Raw genomic sequence first — 20274 nt, 5'->3', positions numbered from 1 at the left:
CTTTCTGTGTGCTGAGTGGTCTTGAGTTTGTTTGTACTGTATTCCTGTCTAGTAGCATTGTCATTTTAGTGATACTTGTTAACATTGCCATATGAGCGGATGGTAAGCTAGCCATAAAACCAGTTTCAACCAATCATTATTTTTTGAGATAAAAAGTCCTGTATTAAATTAGGAATATGGCAGTTGTTATCAAAGAGTCCATTGCTATGCATGTTGACGATTTTTTATTTTTTTTTGCACTTCATTGTTTCTGTTAAAGGTTGATGTGTTGCCCTCTGTCTTAGTTTATAATCCGGATTTTGGGTTTTTTCTTTACTGATTTTTTACTCTTGAACAACGATATACTACTCTAGTCTTTATTTATCATAAAACATGATACAGAATATCGTTTACCTCTAATAAAACTTTTATATTTTTGCTTGGCACGTTACACCCACAATAATTGAGTTTATTTTGGAAAAATTGTCGCGTTCCGCTTTCAATATTAATGTACATTCATAAAGCAACTTATAAGCGTGCACCTGCTTTTTATATCGACCAGATTTGTCAACATTTTCATCGCCATAATTTGATTCGTTTTCGCTTACGCATTCTAAACTATGACTAGACTCATAACCACTCTTCGCCTGATTACTCGGCCCGTCTGTTTCGCTGTCATCAGAACTTTCTGCTGCTAAGTTTGTACAACTTGGTCTAATTTGTTTGATTCTACTCTCTATCAAAGTCATAACATCTGTTTTTAGCTTATCAGTTAGTTTCTTGTAATTGGATTGTTTATCTATGAAAGATGGATCATCTTCACGGGCGTCCTTAAGTTTGATGATAACATTTGTGAAAATTTCTTTGGATCTTTTTAACCAATTGTTTTCCTGAAAACAAGAGTTATCAAAACCTTACTAATAACAAAATACAAACACGGTGAATAAGAGTCTCAGATTTCACATTCAGTTACTGCAAGCCTTCTTATTATATGCTGTTATTTTTCATTTTTTTTATTATTTCTTCTCGCAGAATATGCCTACCCTTTCGGAGCACCTGATATCACCCCTAGTTTTTGGTGGGTTTTTTGTTGTTTATTCTTTAGTTTTCTATGTTGTGTCATGTGAACTATGGTTTTTCTTTTTGCCTTTTTCATTTTTAGCCCTGGCGTTGTCAGTTTGTTTTAGATTAATGGGTTTGAATGTCCCTTTGATATTTTTCGTCCCTCTTTTAACATTAATTTTGCGGTAACTGTTTCTGTGTAAATAAAGGGAGAACAATAATAAAAAAAAAATTCTCAACATATTCCATTTTTTGTTGTTGCAGAAAACGTTTGCATTATGGTACACAATACTGGACTAAAACATTTAAGAAATGCTCTGTAATCTGCAAACTCCATACTTAAATTTGGGTTGACGACACCGGTAAATGTTAATATCGATATTTTAAAGTTTTTTCCAGTTTGATAGAAAATGTTTATGTAAGCTATTAAACATTCTATAATCCTATCAGCAGGAAACAATCGAATTATGATTTGACAATATACTTTAACGTGTACCTACCTTTTGTATATCATTGACTATTTCCTCTGCCTTCTTATCTGACAAAGGTTTTGTCTCTTTTGACTTTCTTAATTCCTTTTCCGCTTTCGTTCTTACAATATTAATCACTAGGGTACTTTGAATCACTTTATCTGCCTAATAATTAAATATAGTGCTGTTTAAAATATGTTTGCTACATTAAAAAAAAGTAACCAAACTTCACAAGGCTCCGTGCTTAAGGCCGTAACTTGACCTTTAATGGTTTACTAGTATATATTGTTAGTTGAATGGAGAGTTGTCTCATTTGCATTCATACCACAACTTTCTATATCTCCATATAAAATACAAAAATGTAGTTATTTATTTTTGTTTATTGAAAAACTGAGGTCTAGGTAAACATAACGCGATAGTTTCATGGAAAACATAGAAACTGAAATCTCAAAAGTAAACACTTTAAACGATTTGTTCAAACCAACTATTCTAATTAACAATATTAACATCAAAGCTGACAGTGCTTTCAATTATTTCGAAATGTATATGTACGCTACTACGCATGATCTACACAATCCGAATATCCTAGTGGGCTAATAATATAAGAAATCAAGTCATACGGTGTCAAACGTTTTAATTGATTACTTAACGTTTGTCTAATTAATTGATAAACGATTACGCTATTTACTAAATGATATTGATAACAACTGATTACTATATTAAAAATTAATTCATTTCAGTTTGATTAGGAAACGTTTGTTTTCCTAATGGAAGCTCATCCCAAGGATCCAACTTATAATTGCTTAACCAAGGTTGTTGATGTGACTAAACTATAAACAACTGTCATACAAGTAAGAGGTTTAGCTCGCCATTAAACCAGGTTTAATTAACCATTTTCACTGCGGAAAATGATAAAATGATAGTACCTTAACAGGAATAGAGAAGCAGTTATACACATTTTCCGTTGGTTGATTTTCTCAGTTGTTTTAAGGACTTTTCCATTATCTAAATCCTTGTAATATAAACACAAAACTTAACTTAGGCTTGTTTCCTCCTATGTATCATATAGCAGTAAAAGGTTTTGAAGTATTTACTTGTCTATCCCAAATGCATGTATTTGGTTTTGATGTTATATTTGTTATTCTCGTGGTATTTTGTCTGATGCTTGGTGCGTTTCTGTGTGTGTTGCGTTTCGGTGTTGTGTCGTTGTTCTCCTCTTATATTTAATGCGTTTCCCTCGGTTTTAGTTTGTTACCCCGATTTTGTTTTTTTGTCCATGGATTTATGAGTTTTGAACAGCGTTATACTACTGTTGCCTTTATTTAAAAAAAAAAGTCAAATCACAAAAATACTTAACTCCGAGGAAAATTCAAAACGGAAAGTCCCTAATCAAATGACAAAATAGAAAGCTCATCAAACGAATGGATAGCAACTGTCGTATTCCTGACTCAGACATTATCTTGTTGAATTAAACCTGGTTTTTTTTATAGCTAGCTCTAATATGTATAATAATTGCATCAAATTCAATAACATTGACAACGATGTGTGAAAAAAACAGAAATTGAAGCAATGTAAGTCATTTGTTAAAATCAATCTGGAAATATGATCGAACATCAAGAAGCTTTGAGTCAACAACATTTCTAACTAAACTTATAGATAGAACTATTCAAATCAAATTTATACATTTTATGTTAAGTTATATGTACCATAAATTACGGGAAACATATCATTGTTTATGATTCTCTTAACTTTATAACTAAAGTAATCTTAATGTGATCATTGCAGTGTAATCTATATATCAATTAGGAAATCTTTGAAACTGTCAACCTAAACATACGACACAAATGCATTATAATATTGTAGAGTTCAATCGTGAATAAACCAATATCTTTATAAGACTGAAATGGATATATACGTCAAAGGCTGACAAACTCATTTTAATAAACAAGAACTAAAAAATGCGTATACTTACACATATACTAGTGTAGCAAAATGACAATTCGTAATAAAATGTGCAGTAATAAATTTAAAGTATTGCAATTATCCTATAAAAGTGTGTACGAATATCAGGAAAACTGGAAACTCTAGTAAATAAAGGTCGAACTCAATTGCAATGAACGTCATTCAAACTCATAACTTCAATGTTGATAGTCAAGTTATACAGACAACGAGTTACGTAGAAAACGCAACGACCATTACATGCATTGCTTTTGCTAAAATTTTGTGTAATATGAAACCAGAGAAGCAATTGTAAATACAATGTTTATTAAAATAAGAAGGAATGAACAATCAGCGTGGGACCAAATGACGTAGACACAACTTTTTATTTCAGACAATGACAGCGTCTCGTCTGTTCATGAATATCTATTCAAAGAGACGATTCTAATATCGATGATTTCAAAAGTCCATATAATAATAACATGAATATTCTCTATTGCAAAATTATACTCAAGGGTCTAGCAATACACACAAACAATGGTACAATTACATACAAAAAAATGCAATACAATTTTAAACATTAAAAATATTACAACAAAAGAGTTCAAGTGTAAAAGAGAGGTAATAAAACAACCATAAGTTTGTCTGACAAGGGTCCGGCCCCTTTAGTTCTCAAGACTGCTTAATGAAGACTCCAATATGACAAACAAGTTCTAGTGTGTTCTTTAGAATTTGTTTTAGCTTATTAAATGCATCAACATGTTGAAATAATGGCACATAGTCTTTTAGATTAGCAAAACATATGGAACGCAATGCAATGTATGGTAATGTCACAATACAAAAAGAAATGAAATTCGTCATCTATGAATATACATTTTTTTATAATTTTTGGCTCTTGAATTAAACAAAGAAAACATTTACTAGCAATAAAAATTATATTACTCACCTGCACAAAAGCTATAATTTAAAGCAATGAATAAACAATTACATCAACTAGCTGTTAACAACTAAAAACGAACGAAAAATATTCATACTTACAAAATTCTGCTGAAGTTTATCAGCCTCATCGTGGCTTTCTTTAAGATAAGTTGTCAAGTCATTGTATGTTTCTTTACGATCTAGATTTTGATTAGATCCTTCTATAGAAACAGAACCAACTTTACCAAGAGAACAGCAGAGCCCCATTATTTACTCCTAAAATTAGATATAGTAAATCAGCGGTTAATTTAGTAAATAATAACTTAAATTTCATAAAATATCAGACTGAAAATAAGTCATATTAATGCCGTGTTTTCTATCTTTAGCTTTGTTTTCGTCGCGTAATCTTCAACCAGTTAGCGTACTGTAACCTTTTGAAATAAGTAAAATTAACAAGTTGGTTGCATTGTTTGCACCTGTCCTAGGTCAGGAACCTGGCGGTCTGTGGTTGTCGTTTGTTGATGTGCTTCACAAGTGTTTTTCGTTTCTCGTTTTTGTAAAGAACGGACCGTTGGTTTTTCTGTCTGAATGGTTTTACAGTCTTATAATTTCTGGCCTTTTATAGCTTAATATTCGGTAAAAAGTAAAATCACAAAAATACTGACCTCCGAGGAAAATTCAAAAAGGAAAGTCCCCAATCAGTGGCAAAAACAAAAGTTCAAACACACCAAACGAATGGATATCAACTGTCATATTCCTGACTTGGTACAGGCATTTTCTTATGTAAAAATTGGTGGACTGAACCTGGTTCTATATCTAGCTTAACCTCTCACTTGTATGACAGTTGCATCAAATTCCATTATATTGTCACCGATGCGTGAACAAAATAAACATACACAATAGGTAAAAAATGTCCACATTAGGGGTACCACAGTTAACATTGTGTTATTATGTTAATCACTATAAAAACAACAAATATAACGAAGAAGCACAAAAAGGCATACATGAAATTTAACATCCTCATTTTGCATACATTATACGATCTTATTTATCTATGTAAAATGTAAAAATAAAGGTAGACATGAAATAATTTTGTCGTTCAAAGTATGACGGGATACTTAAATACAGTCACGTAAAATAGATATAACAAAAAACAGACTTAACAGTAAAATTAATAATGATAAATAAAATAATAGTGTGGTTCAAAGTATGACAAGATACATAGGTACAGAGTCACATCATAAAACAATTTGCGAGTCACGGATCCGTGTTTAAGGCCGTACATTGACCTATAATGATGACTTGGATTGAGAGTTGTCTCATTGGCACTGACATCACATCTTTCTTTATCTAAATTCATAGTTATTGACCGAACCACATTTCTATTTTCAGTTTATTTTTCAAATATTAAACTATATTATTCATAAGTAACTAAAGTGACCCAATTCGAAGTCAGTCAAATTTTGAAAAAAATATATGGGGTTTTCTAATTGTTAAATCCAGTGCCGTGACTAATAATTGCTTATATCCACGTCATATGACTATCTAAGATTGTTTGAAGTTTTTAATATATTCATGGATTAGAGATTATCAATAACCGTGGATAATTCTGTTTGAAAAATTCTTATTCATGGTTGAAAGCGGTATGTTGACCTATAGTTGTGAACTATTATCATTTTTGGTCTTTTATGATGAGTGGTCTCATTGACAATCATACCACATCTTTTATTTTTAACCGTCTGTAAATCGAGAGAAACCATATACATTAACTACAACTGTTAAGAACTAACGGTTGTAGTTAATGTATATGGTTTCTGTCGATGTTAATTAAAAAGATTTAATTGCAAAATGCATATATATTTAAAGTTGAAATACATATTTATACACGTAAAAAATGAAAATACTAGTAACACTTAATAAGTTCTTTGAGACCGTAGCGTATTCCTGAATTTACCTTCATCAGGATCGCAAAAAGCCATACATTTAAAAGCAGTAGATGAGCAGAAAGACACGAAGAGATACTTGACCAAAACGGAAATGAGGTAATATCCTAACCCATTTAAGATAACACTTTGAGCGAGGGAGCTAGAACCTAAGATTGTCGATACTTTCTTCGATTTATAAAGCAACAATTTCCGTAATGTTTATTATACATTGTGTTAATATATTTCATTGAATCGGGGGGTGTTGCAATATATATTTATTTATAAAAAGGGATTTAGATGTTAATGTACAATATTTGTCACCCGTCGATTGTCGATTGTCGATTGAATAATTTCTTACTTACACTATTTAGCTCGAAATCCGATAAAGTATAATTTGTCTAATTTGGGTTGTGTCTTTATATAGTGAACGGGACGGGTATCCCTAACGTGAAACAAACAAATACAGTCTTTTGTTTAACATGGGTATTTAAATATACATATTTTTTTTACACACTGCTGATCAATTACAATTAAGGGTAGAATCGTCGAATACAAAACTATATTTATAGGAAACACAATACTACACTTAATTTGAATTAATATCAACGTACACGGATGATGTATATAAAACACTAATGTATAGATCTTTATAAACCCGTTCATGCATTTTGAATTACTATTCAAAAAAAAATATCTATCGCTAAGATACATGGAACAATGCCATCTCATACAGGATCTTATTTGTATAGTTATTGTTCCTTGAACTTATCATCCCGGTGAAGGTCATGAAGTTACGATTCTGTATTTACTTAACGATTATCGTGAACGACTAATTAGATACGCCCACTTAAAAACGGGGGTCAGAAATAGGATCGGACTAAACCGACTTTCAAAATACTTCAAGTCACAATTTAAAAGCATTGACGGAATTCGAGTAAAAATTCAAAACTGATAACAAAAATTGAGCCAGTATGAATTTATTAACAAAGAAAATGGCATATCTCAGTTACCTATAGTAACCGTTATTGCCAGTAATTTTATTTCGTTTTGTTTTGGACTTCTTTCCATGGAATGAATGGGTCAGAAGCTTAACTAAGGATTTTGCTCATGGTTCAACTTTATTCTAAGAAATTGAAAACAAAACGTTTTATAATTCTATGCGTCCGAAGCGCATTAATTTTCTGGATTTACCTTCATCAGGAACGTTCAAAGCCATATATTTAAAAGTAAGACATGCATACGTTGTATCTAGTCAACGCTCCATTTAATTTAAGTGTCATTTTAAAAATGTTAATATGTGTTGCTCATGTTGCTGGTAAACCCATTTTGCATCTTGTCATGAGTGTGCATGACATTTTTTCCTCCACTGAATGTTTAAAGAGCAATCTATTACTCATCTTGATTAAGGTGGTACCTAACACTGCAGGGAGATAACTCTGTAAAGTCAGCTAAACGTTTTAATTACGTTGTGTTGTAAAAGGAGTATTAAGCTTTTCAATGATCAAAATAAGTGTTTATCAAACTGCTATATAACCAGTGTAATTTTTCTGATAAAACAGTTGGTTCCAATCTTTTGATTTTTTTATATTTTTGTCAAAGGGTCAAAGTAGAATGAAATTCAAACAGTGTGGCTGTGGCCATTGATTGACACATTAAATTCATCCATTGACTGGGACAATTTAGGTGAACGTTTGTATGTAACGACCACTGCTCACTGTGTACTTTTTACAGACACTTAAACTATGGGGTCACCAAAGGTTCTCAACACCTTAATAAAGTTATTCGAAAAATTAATCGGAAATAACACGATGTTTGATTTATACCAATTATATAAATCAAAACATAAAGGTTATTCCTGATTAATTTTTCGAATTATTTTATAATTTAATTAAAGGCGTTAAGAAACCTTTGGTGACCCCACAGTTAAAATGTCTATCGTAGGTACGTCGTTAACAGTGGGCGTTACAGACAAACGTTCACGTAAATTGTCCCAGTCAATGGATGAATTTAATGTGTCAATCAATGGCCAAAGCCACACTGTTTTGAATTTCATTCTAAATCCTTTGTCAAAATTTAAAAAAAATTAAACGAGCCAAATTAATTTTAGTTAAAGTGTTGGGTACCACCTGAAGTGATGTGTAATAAGTAGTTTTCAGTGTACAATTGTCTGAAATAGATTTCACAACATCCGTTTTTTATTTGGAGGTCTTTTGATTATATAATTAGAGTTATCATTGAACTTTTACATATTTAAACCAAGTCGAATTAAGCAGAAATTGACAGACGTCAGTTAGTTTTGTTGTCGTTATTTACTAAAATTGATAATTTTGATATTACGCTATTTAATTGATATACATTTGTCTAAGTCGATTAAAGAGGTAAATAAACTCATCGTAGATACCAGGACTAAATTTTGTATATACGCCAGACGCGCGTTTCGTCTACAAAAGACTCATCAGTGACGCTCGAAATCAAATAGTTTAAAAAGGCCAAATAAAGTACGAAGGTGAAGAGCATTAAGGACCGAAATTGCTAAATGTTTTGCCAAATACAGCTAAGGTTATCTATACCTGAGGTAGAAAAGCCTTAGTATTTCAAAAATTCTTAATTATGTGAACAGTAAATTTATAAATATAACCATTTCAATGATAATTCATGTCAGCACACAAAAGTGCTGACTACTGGGCTGGTGATACCCTTGGGGAAATAAACCTTTTTAAACGTCATATATCTACGTCATTGACAGTACTTAGTAATGTTATTATGTGAATGAGGGTCCTCTGTAATATGGGCTGCATGTGACAATCAAGTTTAAAACTTCAATTGTGTTTTGGACAACACCAGACATCACATGAACTGTCAAGAACAAATGCATGTATAACCGAAAACGACTTAAGATCAATTAAAAATACAACAAAACCAAGACAAGAAAAACCTCATTGAGTTAGTTGCAATAGTTGCAAGTACCGCTTACATATTTAATACTATTTTCTCTGAGGTAGTACACACCTTGGTTAAGGGGCAGCTGAGGACCGCGTCCGGGTGCGGTATTTCCTCTCTGTGTTGAATACCCAGTGTTGGACTTCGGCTGTTGTCTGCTCTTTGGTCGGGTTGTTGTCTCTTTGACATATTCCCCTGCTATTGTAAGGAGGCATAAGATATCAATTAAAGTCAATTAAATCGCATGTCACGATAATAAAAACAAACGCAACATACAGACCTGATTGAAAAATAATATTTGCCCCAGGCGCTCATTTTGTCTACAAGAGACTCATCAGTGACGATCGAGTGAAAAAGGCAACATAAAGTTCGAAATTGTTCCAACTTTTTTCATCAGAGCTTCGCTGATTGGTCTTGTGTGGACGAAACGCGCGTCTGCCGTATTAAATTTTAAACCTTGCATTTGTTTTAGCTATTATTCGTGTGTTTCTCTGTCCTATATGTTCCCCCATTTATTTGCATTGTACTCCTATCATGCTATGTTGACATTTTAATGTTATATTTAACATTGCCATAAAAGTGGGAGGTTTTGCATGCCACAAAATTAGGTTCAACCAACCATTTTTTTTTTTAAAATGTCCTGTACCAAGTCTGGAAAATGGCCATATTATAGTTCATTTCTGTGTGTGTTACATTTTAATGATGTGTTTCTGTTGTGGCGTAGTTCTCCTCTTATATTTGATGTGCTTCCATCAGTTTTAGTTTGTAACCCAGATTAGTTTTTTTCTCAATCGACTTATTAACTTCGAACAGCGATATACTACTGTTACATTTAATCAAGTGCTTTCAAATTAGGCTGATATAACATGTATCAAGACATAGGGCTCATCAGGGGTGTGCTATGAGAAATGCAATATTATAATCTTTAGCAGCCTCTGAAATATGATATTCACCGAGGTAAAAGTGACTCTTTGTCATATCTCATGGGTTTTATGAATCTTTGTATCAACTGAAAATAAAAGCGAACAATTGCTTTATTATATTACTTTTTATCTAGAGCCCTGCTTTTTATTTTTCTAGTTTTGTTCAAGATACTTTTAAAAATGTTCCGTTTGTAAACTATATATATCTCGTCTGCTTTGCGTTTGTTCATTTTTCTAAGTTGTAATATTCAATAAAGTTGACTTTGCAAAATACACAAAAAACAAGATAAAAATTAAAAGCGAGAACTTACGCGACATCATAAACATAAGTCATTGACTTTACCTTGGAATAACTATATGAAGGTACACAGACGCTGTAACAAATAATTAAATTACCTCTTGTGATTTTTCCGCGTTGAATATAATGTTTTATCACATTGGATTTTCTACGGTTTTAAACAATGAGGACACAGTAATTTTATAGTCATATAATACATTTGTATATTGATAATTAAAGTGACAATGAACAGTCTTTTGTATCTGCGAACATAAATGTGTTAGTTTTATATATTTTTCGAAATGGTAATTTGCCAATAACTGTGAACATTTCTAAAGAATGTGACTCGATTAAAATTCACAAAGAAAAAAGACAAAAAAGGTTTTTGAAACCAATGAGATTTTTTCAATACGTGCATTTTTATTTTTTCAGTTAGAGATTGACTTTTAGTTGCATTGAGTGACCACTGACATGTTCATGTTGTTAAGTCTTTAGTTTTCTATGTTTTGTTATGTGTACTAGTATTTTGTTTGTTTGTCTTTTTCATTTTTAGCAAGCGTTTTCAGTTTATTTTCTAGATGTTTGTCAAGATTTTTTTTATATGAGTGTGGCTGTCCTTCTGGTATCTTTCGCCCCTCATTTACTCTAATCACATTCTGTATGTGCCCAACTATATACAGGAACGTGTAATTCAGGAGATGATGTTGATGCTGTAAATCAATTCTTTTTATTATTTGTACATTAATCATCGGATTTTAATGAGACTGTTTGTAATGTTATTCAAGGTCGTTTTGAAACTTACTTTGTGGTGTAGGTTTGCCGTACTATGACCTTCTGTTGCTATTGTCATACAAAGAATTGTTTCACTGCAGTTATAACACAATGTTTTAGTTATCAAAGGTACCAGGATTATAGTTAAATACGGGCGTGTCGTCTTGAAAAGATTGATCAGTGACGCTTAGATGTAAATAGTTATGAAGTACAAAATTGAAGATCGTTGAGGACAAAAAATTCCAAAAAAGTTGTGTCAAATTCAGCTAAGGTATGTGAATCAAAGTCACATGCATTAGTGAAAACAATAACATACCTTGGTTAATTATTTGAAGCAATGTATTGCCTTTTAATATTAATAAGAAATTTAGTAAGTTATGTTATAAAAAAACGAAAAACTATTTCGAATTCAGTTTGGGCTCATATGGTATGGATTACAAACACATTTCCTATTTAAACAACTTGCTTCTTGTTTTAATTTGTGGTCTTTGAATCTAAGAGTTCCTGTAACGTTCATATATGATGGGTGTTTTTAATTTTATTTTGGTAGGCACATAAATATGAATACACGTTGAACTATATAACATACTTTCATTATATTTAATTCTTTCTTTTTCATTTTCACATCTCTAATTCTTTTAGTTGGCTTACATAGTAGTCTCTTATGATATAATAAATATAAGGAGTGACAATGAGATGACTTTTACTCCTAGTATAAATTTATTAAAGAAAAAACTATTGAAGGTTAAAGTACTGTCTTAAATAGAAATGTGTTATCGAAAGGTTCGAAATATCGTGAGCCTAAATCCATCAATTGGAAATACAACTTTAGAATTTTGATTGATTCAGTCGAGGATTATGTCAGGCAATAGGCTAAGCGTGAGAAGGAAGATGTAGACACTCCATCCGAATGGATTAAGGTAGTGAGGTCTTCAAAACAAATCAGAATTAAGAAACTGAATGGGTTCATCAATGCCAATGCTACGTCAATCTTGAAAGACCCAAATGTTGTTAAACACCTATCCGACCTCCATGATAAATATGTTGTTGTTCCCGCAGACTAAGCCCCAAATAACATCGTTTTTGTCTGTAAAAGTCATTACATTAATTGCTTGATAAACGAATTAGGTATAGACAATTCACTTGGAAACTCAATATATCACGACACTTACCAAAGAGGAAATCCTGGATAATCATAGATCTGTTCTTCGTTCCTTTGGTATTTCAACCAAAAATGAAGAACTGGATCTTCCATCACTGTATTGGATACCTAAACTACATAAGTGTCCTTACAAACAACGGTATATTGCTAGGTCTTCCAAGTGCTCCACGAAACCTCTTTCTAAATTTTTAAAATCTATTTTATCAGCAATCAAAGACGGGCTTCAAAGTTATTGTGAAACTGCCTATTCTAGAGTTGGCGTGAATCAGATGTGGTACTTAAAAATTCCAAAGATCTTTTAGAGTACATACAATCTAACTCTCTTTCATCTTGTAACAGTATTAAAACATTTGACTTTTCTACTCTTTACACAAGTATTCCACATTCCAAACTAAAAGACAAATTAAAAGAGTTTGTATTACTTTGCTTCATAAAAAAGAATGGCCAACGTAGATACAAGTATCTGGTCTTAGGGAGGGATAAATCCTACTTTGTAAAGAATCATTCTGAGTCAAACAAAAAGTTCTCTGAAACCGATATTATCAAGATGCTTGATTTCTTGATTGATAACATATGTGATACGTTCGGAAGACGTGTTTTTCAACAAACTGTCGGCATCCCAATGAGAGCACACTGTGCGTCTCTTCTTGCCGATTTGTTTCTTGATTATTATGACGCTGACTTCATGCAGGAACTTCTTAGGAAGAAAGATAAGAAGTTAGCAATATCCTTTAACTCTACTTTCCGCTATATAGATGACGTTCTTTCACTAAACAATTCAAAATTTGGTGACTATGTGGAACGCATCTATCCCATCGAATTGGAGATAAAGGATACTACAGATACAATTATGTCGGCTTCAGATCTTGACATACATCTAGAAATTGACAATGAGGGTCGGTTGAAGACAAAACTTTACGACAAAAGAGATGATTTCAGCTTTCTAATTGTGATCTTTCCATTTCTAAGTAGCAACATTCCAGCAGCACCTGCATACGGGGTAAATATCTCCCAATCGATACGATATTCCCGTGCTTGCATCTCCTATCATGATTTTCTTGATAGAGGGCTACTTCTTACAAGGAAGCAATTAAACCAAGAGTTTCAAATGGTGAAGTTGAAATCAATCCTTCGTAAATTTTACAGACGCCATCACGAGTTGGTTGATCGTTATGGAATAACCGTTTTACAAATGATATCGGATATGTTCCTTACGTCGTAAATACAATCCCCTTCCCTTTCATGAATGTGACCTATCGAATTAGACTATTTACCGGATTTGTAATCACATAAGCAACACGACGGATGCCACATGTGGAGCAGGATCTGCTTACCCTTCCGGAGCACCTGAGATCACCCCTAGGTTTTGGTGGGGTTCGTGTTGTTTCTTCTTTAGTTTTCTATGTTGTGTCATGCGTACTTTTGATTTTCTGTTTGTCTTTTTCAAGTAGCCATGGCGTTGTCAGTTTTTTTAGATTTATAAGTTTGACTGTCCCTTTGGTATCTTTCGTCCCTCTTTTAAACACGGCATCTTGGCTCATACCGAATCACAAGCTACAAATGACTAGTGTTAAACCATTCAATCGGGAAACCACACGGTTTAATTTACATAAATACGAAACATTTATAAAGTACATCAACAAACGACAACTAATGAACATCAGATTTCCAACTGAATAAAGGTGCAAAAAAAAATGCAGCTAAAACAATAGTATAACATCACAACATAGAAAGATACACTATACAATATCAATTGAAATAGCGTAACTCAACCAAGAGACATATTAACACAAGTAAACAAACAATAAACCGTTAAATTTGATCTATCAAATGAACATAATTTTGTTGTTGTGTATTCAGCATAAAAGGAAAACGAAAATATTTTTTACAAAATAAATAATTTTGTTGTCTACAGTACTAGAACAGAAGTGAAAATGTGTAGTCATACTAAACTCAAAACTGGTATATATCAAAAATTTTGAGACGAGATATAACTAAATAAGTAAACATTAAATTACAAAAAAGCATTTAAATCGTATCAACAGGTCAAATTAACAAGGATGTACGATTTGAGCTCGAGGGTACTCGCAGTTACTGAAAGCTAGTTAAAAGCCAAAAACAATTAACACAATAAAAAAAATGCCTTAGGAACTAAAATCAACTAAAACATATCCAAGGAAGATAATAGTTTAACGTAATGGACAGGCAAAGAAAATAAATTTAACTTGTGGTGTTTCGTGGTCTTTGAGTCTTAGAATTGCTGTTCTGTTCATATATGTTCTTTGATTTTTTCGACAGGTACATATATATGAATAAATGTATAACATTTGTATTAGACTTTCATTATGTTTATTTTTTTAATTTCCATAAAACCTGTCGATAATTCGTTTGCATGGCTTATGTAGAGGTGTTTAAAGATACAAACATATATTAGAAATGTTATCGCGTTCTGTTTTCAGTATCAAAGTACATGTAAAAAGCAATCTAAAAGTCTCTGTTTGCTCATCATAGGGGTCCTCAATTGGTCTCTCTGTTTCACTTTCTTCTGTAATTTGCGCCTTGTTTATTTCATTATCTAATTGCCGAATTCCAGTATTAATCATCTGTAGAAAATCTGTGTCTAATTTAGAGACAAGCGCCTTTAAATCTGCTTGTTGATCGGAACTGACTTTGACGTCTTTTAGCCTGTGTAACACACTTGTTATTATCTTTCTAGAACGTTTGTACCAATATCTGTCCTGTTAATTAGAGTAACATGAATTAACCTGTCTATTTAAAATAACAAATGCTGTATTTTTATTCTTTTTTAATCTAAAAACCTTTCATTTAATGCATGCAAATATTATCTTCAAACAACTAAGTATCATTCTTCTTTGTGGTTAAAACTTACTCCTAGGCCAGGTAAACAAATATAAAGCACTCAATAATTTATACATAGTTCATACATTTTATTTTTGAGTATAACCAACACTTCCATTTTTTTCAGATTGGAGTTTTTTTTATAATGTGTACCTGTATGGTTGCAACTATTCGGATTCAATAAATGTATCGAAGGAAAATTTACTTATAAATGTTTTATTCGAGCATCACTGAAGAGTTTTTTGTAGACAAAACTCGTGTTAAAATGATGATTTTATCTACATGTGTAAGTAGTGTCACAAGGGGGATTATACACCATAAATTAAGCATAAAAAATCAAACTTAAAATATAAAATTTAAATGCATATATTTTCAATTAGAGTAGAAACAAAATACGGCTTTCGTTAACATTGACAGAGATACCTTAAAGGGATCTAATTATAGAGTAAATACAATTGACAACATGGATCCAATATGAAATGTTTTCTTAAAAGATAACGAGAAGTATCATGAGGATAAAGATACTACCCCAACTTCCTCAAAACCAACAATGTTGCAACAATACTAAATTGAAGATATAGATGAAAGAACTAAAATGTGTCAGAACTGTAGTACAGAGGCGCTTCAAAACATTTAGAATGCTACTGCCCCAGGATTTCAGGCTTGTGGTGCACTATTAACAAGACAAAAGGGTCCGTTTTGTAAGAGTAAACCAGGAAGAGATGGACACTGCTGGCGAACCAACAAAAAAATTAACCCAAAAGGAGGATGATAACAAAACTCTAATAAGGGGAAATAGTTGTAAAAGAGACTATGAAAAGCTTCGACAAACTGCAAAATTGAGGGTTTAAAAAAGTGAAAATTGTAAAATAAATATACGACAAAACTACCCATAAATATATTCGCGTAAAAGGAACTAAAGACTATAGCAAAAAAACAACAACAGGGAATTACCAACTATTATCGAAATGGAGCTGAATTGATTAAACAGATATCAAAAATGCCTCCACGGATAACAAAATTCAAATTTGTAACAAGCAAGTTGCATTAACAGATGTATTTAACACAATTGCTATAAAACCACTTAAACATTAGGATTTGAAAATGTTTTATTCGAATAAGTCAAGACACCATTTTTAATAATGTTGAAAGTACCCTCACCCAATAGAAATCATAAAAGGTGAAAATAGCATAAACAGTAGACTAGTTAAATCAAGTCCTACAACCGGAGATAATATTTATGTACATCAAACTTTTAGATCATATCAGGTTCAATCACCAGACCTTAATTTTGAGAATTTACTTACGGTAGAGAAAGTTACAGAAAATTTAGCAAAATATGTCCTAGAATATAGTCGATTGACATTTTGAAAAATTGATGAATTAGAAAATCATATAAATAAGTTTAAACGACGTGCCGTTAGCTCATTTATACCAACTAAAATAGCAGTAGCCAAAACGAAGGCAATTGTAAATGTTAAGAATGAAGACAATTAGTGCTTCCAGTGGGCGTTACTGTCAGCCCCACATGAAAATAAAGATGATAAAAAACGCTTACCGACTAAACCAATATGAAAAGAGTATAAAAAATAAAAAACTTCAGCTTAATTTTGATGATATTACGTTTCCAGTATCGCTTAAGGCTATTGATAAATTTGGGTGACAAAATTAAAACTTAAATATTAATGTTTTTGAGTTTGATGGTACATGTGAAAACAGATGAAGATGGAGAAGAAAATTTTTCAAATATCTCCGTTTAGAATTTTTAAGAATATTGGCAAACAACTTTTGGATTGTGAGCCTTTCACGCCTTCTAGCTTCTCAAGTGACAGGGTACAAAGAATCAGTATATTTTTGCCGTAGATGTTTGTGCAACTATTCTAGCCAAGCTATTTTAGCAAACCACATGGAATACTGCTTTAAGAAAAAGCAAGCTCCAAATAAAATGCTAAAAGAAGATACCGTTTTAGTTTGAACAACTACCAACGCCAAATGAGGTTGCCATTTTTAATTCATGCAGATTTAAAGTGCTTTACTGGAAAATAGCCACTTGCCAGCCAGATCCATCACGAGCTTACACTAATAGTTATCAAAGGTACCAGGATTATAATTTAGTACACCAGACGCGCGTTTCGTCTACATTAGACTCATCAGTGACGCTCATATCAAAATATTTATAAATCCAAACACGTACAAAGTTGAGGAGCAGTGAGGATTCAAAATTCCAAAAAGTTGTGCCAAATACGGCTAAGGTAATCTATGTCTGGGATAAGAAAATCCTTAGTTTTTCAAAAAATTCATAGTTTTGTAACAGGAAATTTATTAAAAAGACCACATTATTGATATTCATGTCAACACCGAAGTGTTGACTACTGGGCTGGTGATACCCTCGGGGACGAAACGTCCACCAGCAGTGGCATCGACCCAGTGGTGTAAATAGTTATCAAAGGTACCAGGATTATAATTTAGTACGCCAGACGCGCGTTTCGTCTACATTAGACTCATCAGTGACGCTCATATCAAAATATTTATAAAGCCAAACACGTACAAAGTTGAAGAGCAGTGAGGATCCAAAATTCCAAAAAGTTGTGCCAAATACGGCTAAGGTAATCTATGGATAAGAAAATCCTTAGTTTTTCAAAAAATTCATAGTTTTGTAACAGGAAATTTATTAAAAAGACCACATTATTGATATTCATGTCAACACCGAAGTGTTGACTACTGGAAGGGATACCAAATGCACCAACCATCTGGATTTTGCTACCGCACAAAATATACCCACGATTACAACGATTCAGTTGTTTACTGTGGAAAATATGTTGCTAACATATATATTTGTTTGGAGTAAAAAAAAAAGGAAATTGATGAAATTGCTATAATTTATGAAACCAAAATGGCAATGGTGATGACGAAAAAAGATGAAGATAATTTTGCTGCAAGCACACTTTGTCACATTTGTGGTAATATTTTAGGTTTTAATAAGGTTCGAGATCCCAATCATCTTACTGGTACTTATCGGGGTACAGCTCACAGTGAGTGCAATTTAGCGTTTACACTACCCAAGTCGGTTCCCATTGTATTTAATAATCTAAGTCGGTACGACGCCCATTTATTTGTGAAAGAATTAGTAGTTAGGTAATGAAAGATTAATTGTGTTTTAACACTTGTGAAAAATATATTAGTTTTTCTACGAAGATTGGGAATATATTATTGAGATGAAGTTTATTGATCCCAACCGATTTTTATTTGCCTCTGTCGAAAATTTGACAAAGAATCTTACCAAGGACAAAAAGCAACGCAAAAGTGTTTTGAGAATAACACTGAACTAATGCTTAGAAAGGGAGTATATCCTTATGATCATATAGATAGTCATACCAAGCTTTAAGAAACACAGCTACCATTCAAGGAAACATTTTACAACAAACTTAGCTGTGAACATATTTCTGATAAGGATTACGATCACGCTCAGCTAGTGCTTAAGGGCATAGGATACAGTTTTGATCCTGTTTTTGCATTTTGATAAAAAAAATCCATATAGGGGTAAATTCAGTAAATAAATATACGTCATCAGGGACCGCCCATTTAGGGGAGAGCTTTCTGTATAGCACTGAAGTTATATGGTCTTCTGATTGGCAGATAATGTTTGTAATAAATATTTTTTGGTAGATGGATCAAAACTAGAGTTGAAAAAAAATAAAAAATGAATGCTGAATGTACTAATTTTTTTCCCTTCAGGGTTGAAAAGTAATGGGGGTCAGTATGGGAATTCAGTGCGAATCTACATTGTTTGTAAACAAGGCCATGTGAATGCCCAAAAATGCCGCATGACCCCATGTTTTTATTGTTGCAAAAGATAGGGCTACATTTGTACTTTCATGAATGATATATGAAAGATTTTAATTTCTAAAGGTAAATCAGGTATAAATTTATTTCCACACATAGATTAGCATTAAAGTCAATGGGAGATTTTTTACTGAATTTACCCCTATAGGAAAAAATGCACTTTTTCACTGTACTTGTCACAGGCCACACAATAATCACAAAACTCATTTCCTGTAAATGTTAATGTAAAAGAAGGATTTTGGAACCATTTAAAGCTGTTTTTTACACAAATTTCTATCTTTAACTGCGGCTATCCAGGATGCACTCAGTGTACAGTGAGAGAAGCATGAAGTATATTGTAAAAATCAGTTTTTGTGTCCAGATTGAAAGAAACAATAGAAATTACACTTGAGAGTTATGATATCAATGAAAGGCATGAATATTCTCCCCATTTACATCACATTTTACACATATTTCTTGTCATAATGTATATAATCATATGAAAAAAATGGATTACTTCCCTTTGACGGAGTGGTTTTTTTTTAGCTGTGTTCCCCATGTTAAGTTGTAGACCAAGTGGTAAATAAGCACTTTTTCTAGTATTTTAACACTGGAATAATCTGACCGCATGAAGGTATTCATTTATTTTTACATAACGCTTTGCGTTTCTTTATTTAAAGAATATACTAGACAAGTTTTCATGATTACAGGTCCTTCATCTATGAAACAAGTGTTGAAATGTTTGTAATTGGATTTTTAAGTTAAATTATTGCTTTTAAATACTCTAAATTGTAACTTCAATCTCCCAAATGTAAATTTTGGTCATACCTAATCTTATTTTTTCATATTTGGCATTTTTTTCTACTTCAGTTCTAGCTGTCTAGTTTTGGCGAAGAACCCATCCTGATGTTGGGGTAACAGGAATTTCTGCAGAGTGATTGTCAATGACATTTTGTGAAATTTACAAGTAATTAAAACACAGATTTAGTATAATGAAACATTATTGTTGTTTTATTTGGTATGAAACTGCTTCAAAAAGCCTTCGAAAAGTCTTTTTGTGGTCTTTTCATGGTATTTAACCAAAAACTTCCATATAAGGAAAAAAACTAGCTAAGAGTACACCAAGACTTTAGTTTCTAGATGTACTTGCAATACTACTCAAAGCAAACACAGAAAACAATTCATATTTATTAAACATAGTATTTTACACCATTCCTTTAAAAACAGT

At 32.2% G+C, this 20274-nt stretch overlaps 1 protein-coding gene across 1 annotated transcript; it reads right to left on the bottom strand.

Annotated features, from left to right (window-relative positions):
• Nucleotides 1-407: 407 nt before the first annotated feature.
• Nucleotides 408-4634, bottom strand: LOC134694314 (uncharacterized). Its single transcript, XM_063555319.1, has 3 exons — nucleotides 4488-4634; nucleotides 1542-1676; nucleotides 408-869 (listed from the first exon to the last, which is right to left on the bottom strand). The coding sequence occupies exons 1-3, from the start codon at nucleotides 4632-4634 to the stop codon at nucleotides 408-410; spliced, it is 744 nt and encodes a 247-aa protein (XP_063411389.1).
• Between the last annotated feature and the right edge of the window lie 15640 nt (nucleotides 4635-20274).

This window comes from Mytilus trossulus, chromosome 13, assembly GCF_036588685.1.
Source record: "Mytilus trossulus isolate FHL-02 chromosome 13, PNRI_Mtr1.1.1.hap1, whole genome shotgun sequence".
NCBI lineage: Eukaryota > Metazoa > Mollusca > Bivalvia > Mytilida > Mytilidae > Mytilus > Mytilus trossulus.
Note: the sequence above shows the minus strand (reverse complement) of the source record. Positions and strands in the feature narration are given on the sequence as shown.